The 10,000-nt window shown below is 34.7% G+C and overlaps 2 protein-coding genes across 3 annotated transcripts in view; one reads left to right on the top strand and one right to left on the bottom strand.

The window, feature by feature from the left end:
- The window catches only part of LOC147471622 (uncharacterized), a 10,776-nt gene extending 9,956 nt beyond the window's left edge, over positions 1-820 (top strand). Inside the window, exon 9 of the mRNA XM_086538254.1 lies at positions 1-820. This exon is cut by the window's left edge and continues 643 nt beyond it. The gene's annotated coding sequence lies outside the window, so the exon portion shown is untranslated.
- Positions 821-2,619: 1,799 nt separating this feature from the next.
- fzy (cell division cycle 20 protein fzy) overlaps positions 2,620-10,000 on the bottom strand; it is a 13,630-nt gene continuing 6,249 nt past the window's right edge. For both annotated transcript variants that reach the window (XM_043009964.2, XM_043009965.2), the window contains exons 5-13: positions 9,862-9,979; positions 8,702-8,801; positions 7,436-7,564; positions 6,919-7,071; positions 5,491-5,708; positions 4,743-4,877; positions 4,374-4,499; positions 4,045-4,162; positions 2,620-3,599 (exon numbers count right to left, since the gene is read on the bottom strand). In XM_043009964.2, coding sequence (XP_042865898.1) covers positions 3,421-3,599; positions 4,045-4,162; positions 4,374-4,499; positions 4,743-4,877; positions 5,491-5,708; positions 6,919-7,071; positions 7,436-7,564; positions 8,702-8,801; positions 9,862-9,979 — 1,276 coding nt within the window. In that variant the 3' untranslated portion in view covers positions 2,620-3,420. The remainder of the gene's footprint in view (positions 3,600-4,044; positions 4,163-4,373; positions 4,500-4,742; positions 4,878-5,490; positions 5,709-6,918; positions 7,072-7,435; positions 7,565-8,701; positions 8,802-9,861; positions 9,980-10,000) is intronic.

The raw sequence follows: 10,000 nt of genomic DNA, 5'->3' as shown, positions 1-10,000 counted from the left end.
AAACAATGATAATTACAATAATAAAAATAATGCATCAGATCCCTTTGGCTATTTCAAATATAAAGAAAGGAATCTTACCACTGTTGATATCAGACAATAAACACAAATGCATCTCCATTACTTTTATGCAGTGGTATATAGCCAGATGATCTGTGATTACGGCATGATCGTCAACCATTATTGCAAAACACTTCACAGAATGTAGAGTATCAATCTATCCAGTTTATTGCACTGTAATGTGATTGATGGAAGTGATTTATGTTTTCATAATGTGATTGACGAAATACCAACAGAATGATAAAGTAGATTATAACTATTCATAGGTAGTCTGCACGTGTAAAACTCTTACCAATATTCAGTTTCAAAGGCATAATAGGATTTTATATTATCTCCTTTTCCATTTTTTTTTTTTTTTTTTTTTTTACTGTTTAGCTATTCCTGTAGACACAGCTTTTTTTCTATTTTACCTTTTCTTTTCCTCTTTCTTTTCATGTCTAAGGCCCCACAAGAAAGTATTCATCATCCATTCCGTTTGTTATTTATACATATAGATCGTATCCATGAATAAACTTACTGCATTGATTTAGGTGTATATTACTCCTTAACCAGATATTGTTTTTTAGACCACAAAAATATACAATACCTCAACCCTATCCCCTTCTATATTTACCTTCAAAAAACAATCATCCTTTTCTGTTCTCTCCTTTTTTGTTTCACGAGATCAACCCATCTCTTACATTTGCTCTGCTCCTATGCATTCCTACCATCCCTATCCTTTGCCATCCTTCTTTCCTGATCTTCCTTTCCACCGAGGGATCTCCCTAAAGGCGCTGTCACACTAGCACTTTTCCGTCAATTTTCTGAAAAGGCGCTGTCACACTAGCCTATATCCCACCTCTTTCTGTCTCCTCTACTCTACTGAATCTTGTCTACAATATCACTTCCATCCCTCTCTCTCCTTCTCCCACATATCCCTTCACAATATCCACCCTAAAAAGTATTAGTTGTTTTTAATGGCTTTTACATTTTCTCTAATTGCAATTTTAGTTAGGAATGCCTTTCTAGATGATTATGTTGTTGGAGTAAGAGAAAATTAGCACACAAAGTTTGGTTTCGTTGCTTTTCATTTACCATAACCTTCACTATGTAATATTAGGTTCTAAATTTTGTACTGATTTATTTTGCAAAATTAAGAGCAAATTGCAATGGTAATGGCTGCCCTTAAAGTCTTAAAGGAAAATGCTAGTGTCTTTGGCTGTGATTGGAATGTAGTGGAAAGTTAGACATGTAAAACTGATATAAATTCATTTCTTAATCTGACCCTCTTTCAAGCAGTTTTACACGTGAAAACTAGTCCTGAGTTTAATAGGAAAATTACATGGATTTCAGCATCCTCTTCTCCCTTCTATCAACACTAATCTGTATATACCAATTCACTGATATAACAAGTTTTTTTCAATTCCCAGGAGTCATGCTGAAAGGAGACAGGTCCAACACACCAGATAGATCAGGTTTCACATATGTTATATGAAGACCCTAACAGTCATGGCAATCGATAGGTTTAAAGCCCCAACAAAAACAATGGAAACCAAGTCATACTAAAAAATTATTGGATAAGAATCTTTCCCTTTTTTATCCACTGATCTCTCGATTTATAGTGGTAAAGTTGTCAAGGCAGAATGTAAGAACAATATTCCTTTATTCATAAGAGGATATATTTAGCAAAGTAGCAGACAACGCTTCCATGACTCTCTCACTTCTGGCACTGTCTGTCAGTGTTTTCTAGAGGAGGATTAAGAAGATAACAAATCAACCAGCATATCACAAGTTACCAGATTCATATTGTCGTAGAATCCTAATTGGTTAAAATACAATGCTTGTGTTGTTATCCATCAATTCATACTAAGGGTGATCACAGCATAGGCCTATAATCACACTTGTTCTTTATGATACTGTTAAAAATTTGAAACCAGTCAATTTAAAGTTGTAAAATGTGAGGCCTGTACAGAGTTAGAAACACAAACATGAATCCCTGGTCAAAATGGAGGATAAAGGAACGTTCAAGTGCATCCTGTTCATTATTTCTCTTTTGTAGCAAATATATCAACAAAATAGAAAGAAGAGACCAGAGCGTAACAGGCAGTAAACTATGCTTAGTACAAGGTCAGTATATCCCGTATCTAAAATTAAAAACTCTATGAAGATAGAAGGGAGGTAAAATGGTCAAAGGAACAGCCATGCTGACAGATATGGAATAATGTGAGGACAACTATTATTCCGGATTTCTAATATCCTAACTAGTTATGTAACCTAGCTAAGAAGTGAAATACCTTTTCCATTTACTCAAAGGCTCTTATCATCTTCTTTTTTTAACTTTATTCAAGTCATTAACTTCAGTCAAGCATATCAAAATAAATGTCTTGGTAAACAGATGTCCTGATGCTATATTAGGGAATACTGTATTGTAGTTCTGCTCCCTTCATTACTTTTTGTCTTAACATTTGCCCAACCAAACAGTAAACACTAATACCTTTCATTTCCCCATTTTAAACACATGATTTAGACAAAAAGTATCATATACCATACTGGAATAACCCAATACAATATCAAAAGAGCCACTCAAGCAAAGTAATGTTTATTTCAAGCCCAAAAAATACAATGCTATAGAAATTAAGAAGGCATATTGCAACAGACACAAAGGTGGCTAATCACTGGAAATACTAGCTACCAATGCATTACAATCTGTGCAATCATTTCTAAAAGATACCTATAAAAATATCTGATACTGATATGTAAACCAGAGACACATCAATCACTGAAAAAGTTACTCCTGTTAAAGCTTATAATAATTACATAGGTAATAGACATATATTTACAGCTGCAAAAGGCAATCTTTTGAGACTTTCCATCTCCGCATTTCAGAATAAAATCATTGGTATCAAAACATTAAATGCTTTATGGATGGAGATTTTTCCCAAAATGAGAAGTTTATGACAGACAAAGACAGATGAGACAGATTCATGATCATTACAAAACTTTTTAAGTGATCTGGTAACTGTTGCAGACAAAGGTGCAAGTCACATTTATTTTGTATTCAATACTGAATATTAAAGAATGAATCATAGTTACAGTAACAAAAATTAAAAGAAAATCATACAAGTTCCATCATGAAACTATTTAAAAGTTACAGATATTGCTCTGTGCAATTAACTCTGAGATTCTGTACATTCATTCCTAATATTTTACAGCACATAAAAGCACATTTCGAAAAGAGGAATTTACACAACACCCATTCATCAGATGCACTCCTGCAGAACATTTAAAAAGAACTCTAGGATACCCCTAGTAACAAAACAATAATAAAAAAAAAAAAATAGAAAAGAGGAAGAAGAGGATGGCCAACTCGATCGTCCACCCGATTTATCGAATAGTACGAGCCAGCATGGATATTGGATGGCCCTTGTTAGCATCAGCCTGTTTCTTGTCCTTTTTGTCCACGGCCCAGCATTTCCACATGCGGATAGTCTCGTCAGCCGCTGCACTCACTACCATCTGGCCGTCAGGAGAGACGCACAGCTCCAGTACTCTGCCAGTGTGACCTGTACAGGAAGGAAATTGAGATTTGTCATTATTCTCTACAATGCTTCAGATGATAACACAAGTTTTGTTAGATTTAAAAGGCAGAATAAGTCACTTTTCAATTATCTATTCAGTAATGCTTGGTAACAATAGTGGCTAAGTTATGTGTGAGATTACTATGAATCTTGAGATATAAATAAAGCGGAGAGAATCCAAAAATATATAAAATAGATGATTGCTCATAAAGCAAAACAGGGAAAGTGTATTCAAATGTTTCATTTAATTTTCCTAGACTTGATAAAGTAAAATTGGTGACAACATTAACATCTAAATAGTGTGAAAAGAAACAAAAAACAAATAAAGTAAAATTAAATCAAATTAAATTAGATCAAAAGCAAATAAATCAAACAAATAATAATAAACTATTTCAGAACTTCAAAAGGAATAAACCCTAATGCCACTTACCAGTAAGGTCAGCCACCTTTGCCATGGTTGGGTACTTCCAGATTGTTAGTTGATTGTTCGAGAAACCATGGCCAGAGATGAACTCTTTGTAGTTTGCTGACCATACAATGGATGACACCTATATTTCAAAAAAAGGGGAAAAATAATTAGCACCATCTCATGAAATCTGACTTTTAAAAAGAAGAGGAGAAAAAGAGAGAGATTAGATTCAAATTCAAGTACCATTAGTTATGTTACTTAAAAAATGAAAAATAAATAAAAATCTTAAATATTCAATATATTAAATATATTACAGCCTTCCTCATCTCTAATACCAATAACCAGCCAACCTGAGAATTGGTCGTGGTATCCTTGAGACAGACGCCAGTTGTGCAGTTCCACAATTTGATGGTGCGGTCGGCAGTCCCTCCGCCCGTTGCAAGAAGATTGTTCTGCCACGGACACCAAGCTACAGCCTGGAATATGAACATGTCTGTCATCGTACTGCAGAGCTTAGAAATACTTTTGTCATCCTGTCATATCAAATTTGATGATGAAATAACCTTGACACTGTAAATATTGCAGAAAATTTGTTAACTCTGCCATCTGTCACATTTGGTAAAGTTGACAAATTAGGAACAAATTTTGCAGATACTGAAAAAAATGGATTTCTTAATCAACATCACATTTTTCTCTGCTTATTTCTGCTTGATGCTTACCTTGACAGCAGCTTGATGTTGAGTTAGAGTGTGAACTGGTGTTGTATTGAGGTTATCCCAGATGTTCACCTGATTATCATTTCCGCCTGAGGCGAGGAGTCGGCCATCAGGAGACCACTTCAAACCGCAAACCTCCTATTGTGCACAAGGACAGACACTTTTATGAAATACCATGTGTGTGCAGTTTCATATTTAGGTAAAGAAAAAAGGATCTTAATTCTCCTGGAAAACTGTCATTTCAAAAGATTATTATTTCTGGGTATTTATAGATGAAAAGACCAATACTTTAATTTTCTACATCCCTTTAAACATCTTAGAGTATACAAACAAATAAGTATTTCAGTCAGTAAATATCATCTTAAAATAACCTAAAAAGTAATAACAATCAACATGGTAATTCTGCATCAGTAACATATTCTAGAAATGTTGAAAAGAATTCTACTGGTTATATGTTTGCAAAAATATTGTACAGGTACTATTTCTCTTATATCCATGTCTTATTTTCATTACATGATATCTGAGACATTAAATGTTGGGATCAAAATAATAAGACCCAGGCAAAAATACTCATACTCATACACTGTTTCTGTCAGAGAATACACAGAAATTTCAAACAAACGACTGACAAAATGTAGTAGAGTATTGCAAAAATAGTAATAATGAACACACAATACAGTAATAAAATAATTCTAACAGAAATACAGCAACAATAAACTACCACCAGAGTAAAAGTTCCGACTCCAGTTACCTGTGAATGCCCAGCCAAGGTAGCCACGTGATGATCAGCCACTCGGACATCATGGTGAAAGATCTGTCCTGAGCGCGACCCAGAGGAGAGGATGTACGAGTTCCAGGAAAGGGTGGTGACACGGCTCTCATGGCCTGCCATGCTACGTACGAGCTTCTGCTGCGCCACGTCCCAGAGCTGTGTGACGCCCGAGCTGTTTCCGATGCCAAGAACATTACCTGTGTTGGAAGGGAAGAGGGGAAGTGGAAACGAACTCATGTACATCAGTATGAAAATTTTTTGTTTGTAATCATTTAAGTTTCTTTTACCTTTGGTCATATCCTGTCTTGTACTGAATATTGTCTTTAACAAACATGAATACAGAATTTGATGGCAAACTTGGTCTGGCTGAATGTTCCAGAATATTTGAATGAATAAAATATCTGATTTTTTTTAGAAGATCCTTTTATTGATGAGTTATTGTCTTTCTGATTAACTTCTTGACTGATCTATTCACTAATAAAAATTTTAGTTTAATGGATTTTTTAATCTAATGCTATAAAATGAGCAAATTTCAGACACTTTACAGTATGAGTATAGAGAAAGAGAATGTGCAGTGATTTTAGTATGGTATTCCATTTCATTCCTTTATTTCATTTTTTTTATGTCAGAAATGTAGGTCAACAATAATCCCTTGGTTGGGAAGACTTCAAAAGTTTTGAGACACTTTGAAAGGGGCTTTGATTTTAAGGGCTGAGAATGGTTTTGTTTTGTTTTAATACTCTGGAACTCAAAGAGAAAGGTTGAACAGAGATTTTTTTATAAGTTTCCCTGAAACAACAGTGTCACTGAGAGAAAATATTAGAGATATTGTTTTATTATGAAGTATACTCTCCTTGTTTAAATTAATGGAAGACATGATTTTCTATTATGGATATGATTACTACTTGCATGAAAAACAAGCTTTTACATATATGTCCTTCCATTACAATGAATACACAAAGCATGTAGTTTTTTTAAAGAAACACAGTTTCACACCTTTACATCCAAAAACTTGTTTTTTCCAGCACTGATCTTATAAGACATACAGAGCATACACAATATTGGACAAATTACATTTGAAACAGTAATTTGATAAAATCAGTTTCAAAATACCAAGACAAAACACCATATGAAATATTGGGCTGCATCGCAACATACCAAACTACAAGCAAGTGAGAATTAGGAGAGAGTAAAAGGGCCCTATGTACAGCACCTAGTTAGAAAGGTGTACAAGAGAATGTGTAACTTCACAAAGCAATATCTATCAATTCAAGGTGTTAAGACTCAGGGAATGAAGGCTGAGAACCAAAATGAGGAATATATGTATACTTTTCTCCATGCGAAACGTCTCCTTCTCATCGCCAACAAAGAACGTATTTGCAGAAAAGAATGGAGGCTAAAACTAACCTTCTTTAATCCATGACAGGGAGCAGATGTAATCAGGATCATCCAGTTGGCACAGAGGGGTAATGGAGCCATCTCCAGCATTCCAGACGTACACTGAGTTCCCCAAAGCTACAGCCAGGTGGTTGTTCACACTCCAGTCAAGTAGATGAAGATCTTTGAGGGGGAAGCAAAGAATGTCTTTAGATTATCAAAAAGCAGAATAATATCCCACAGGATAATGTGTAAATAAAAAATGTTTTCTGTGTCTTGAGACCTCTAACTGAACTCCTCACAGATGGGCATGATCTCTAAATTCAAGATTTTATGAAAAAAAATTTAATCATAAAAATAGTTGGTGAATTTTTTTCACTTTTTTTTCCTTTTTGCCTTTAACCTAATTCATTTTCCCATAAGTCCTTAAAATATAAAAATATATGTGCCAATATACATATCAAAATGGTCAAATGCACATGTATATGGAAACATGAATGACCATCTGGAAAATAGAATCTAAAATCACAATGCTGGTTAAACTTACAGTAATCATCAAGGAGTTCTGGGGCATCAAGAACCTTTTCAGGCATGTTAGGAATGTGTCTTGTCGTGGCAGCCTTGGGCACAGTGGGTTTCCCAGCGCTGTACAGAACCTTGTGGTTGTTCAAATGACCTGGAAGAAATGAAGATATTGGAATCTTTGGACAATTTTCTGTAGGGACATGCCATGTTTAACAAGCTTTTGTTTTGTTACTTTTATACTGGCAACTCATACCTCTCATAATCTTTTGAACTTCTTTTTAATACCAAAACAATTGTGTAACCTCTACATTCTTGGATTTTAACTAATTGCAGTGTCATGACATATATGACACAGGAGCTTTGGTCTGACAACAGGCATCATGACGTACATGACGTTCGGGGATTTTGGATCATTGTGCTATTTTATTGCCCTATGAGGAAGGAGTGAGTGAGGATGACAGTTGCAGTCATAATTACTATAATTCCCATAATATTAACCCTCTCTGGACGGGTGGTACACTACTGTACCGCTCATTCAAAAGCCCAGTGGCCGGGCGGCACAATATTGTGCCAGCCATTTAATTGATTTAGGCCTAAGCGTTCGAAAGCCCCAGCATTGTGACATTCAAGGCTAGAATGCCCCCGTCGTGAGTGGGTTAAGCTAACTTAACATCCAAAACCTAGATGGCACCACTTTCTTCTAGCACCAGTAGGAGAGAGCCTTGAATGGCACCCATCCACGGTGTCTAGCAAGCACTATCTTTATAGAGCAGTGGCACACAGCACAGCCTTTTACTGAGACACTCACATTCATAAGCACGTTTCCTTCCTCTTCCCTACTTCATGTTATCCTTAATGTAGATGATTATGTGTATCATATTTACTCATGATACTATAAGAATATGAAAATATTAAGTTTCTTTTTGTCCTCCCATAAAACAGTAATACTTCTATCACACTGAGTATAAAAAAAATAATGAGCTGATATGGACCCTATAATACAATTCCAGTCAACTGCAAAATTAACAGAGCCTGCGACATGACACATAAAAGTCTCTCAATACAATAAAAAAAATACAAAAATTTAAACACAAAAATATCTCTAGTTTTACAATATTTGACAAAGAGAATAGGAAAAGTTAAGGCATGTTACATAAAGGCAAGCAAATCTATCCCCTGCCTGCAATGGGTTAAGCCTCCCAAGACTTTTGTCTTGACATAACTGCACATATCTACAAAAGACAGACATAATATATATTACACATCTACCCATGCAATTTCAAATTACCTTCTTTTGCCTGCGGTGCCTTACTCTTAAATGACAAAATTCGGGTCTCAGGTGCTGCCCCATCATTCAGGTTCTCTGTCATCTTCTCATGGTACTCTTTCTGTTGAGTGAAATGATAATTGAAAAGATCATTGGTATAATTATCTGTCTATTCTCCCGTGACCTACAGATGATAAAAATAAAAATACTATACTGTTCATTGTATGCCATTATTTACCTTAGGCACATTACATCTACCTTATTACAATAAGGCAGACTAGCTTATTTCTTCTAATCTTGCAATTCATCAAATGTTTCCACATTATAGGAGAAACGGAGTTCATTCCAATAAATGTAGAAAAGTATACATATAAATAAGAATAATCTTAAGTGCTTTTAAAATTATTCAGTCACATTCATACCTTTTTCTATATATCGGTCAATATATTTTCAATATAGTATGTTGTAAAGTACTGCCATATACAATATTGTCTTTGCATTATGTTATGCTACCTAATAAATTCAACTTTATATTATCATATTAATAAGATGGCCAGACTCCATTATGAAAATGCATATCCTAATCCACAGTTTTGAAGATATGAAAATCTCAATAATTTTCCTAATTCTGTTCTACCTTTAACAGTATAACTGTAATCATAAAGATCTAAAGCAGAAAAAATAAAATAAAGAAACTGTCTCTGGTATTGCAGTAAAGGTACTTCTCATTCCATGGCAAAAAAAAAAAAAAAAAATAGCTGATAACTAAATCAAAAACAAAAACAGAAAAACAATGACAACAATGATGATAATGATCATAATGACAATAATAATAATAATAGAAACAGCGTGATTCCCATGTTGAGCTGAGCATCAAGGTTATGGAATCTATGATTAATTCAGAAGTAAATCCTGTCCATCTCTTAGTACTAGAGTACCTAAAATAATATCAGACCATCACTATCCATCACAATATACAAACTTTTACTGAAATAGAGACAAATAACCAATGTCATAGATACTTTTTCATTTAAAGGTATCTGTTTAAAACATTAATATTCAAAATAGTGTTGTCCATCTCTTCCCTCAGAATCTACTGTGGAACAAAGAAATAATTCAACTTTCATACTAAGGTATAAGAATTACAGAGACAAACAGGGGAAAAAAAAAAAAAAAATCACCTGCTGCAGGGACACTTCATCCTCTTCTCCAGACCTGTCTATGCTCGAGGCTTCCATGCTAGTTATAAGGAGGTGGTGAGAACGCTCCGTGTCTGTGGTGCTTCGGTTTGGAATGAATCTGTAAGGCACAACTTCTATC

This window comes from Penaeus japonicus, unplaced genomic scaffold (assembly GCF_977035675.1).
Source record: "Penaeus japonicus unplaced genomic scaffold, GWHDUDI00000001_assembly GWHDUDI00000007, whole genome shotgun sequence".
Lineage (NCBI taxonomy): Eukaryota > Metazoa > Arthropoda > Malacostraca > Decapoda > Penaeidae > Penaeus > Penaeus japonicus.
The sequence above is the reverse complement of the archived record's forward strand: the minus strand, read 5'-3'. Positions and strand labels throughout refer to the sequence as shown.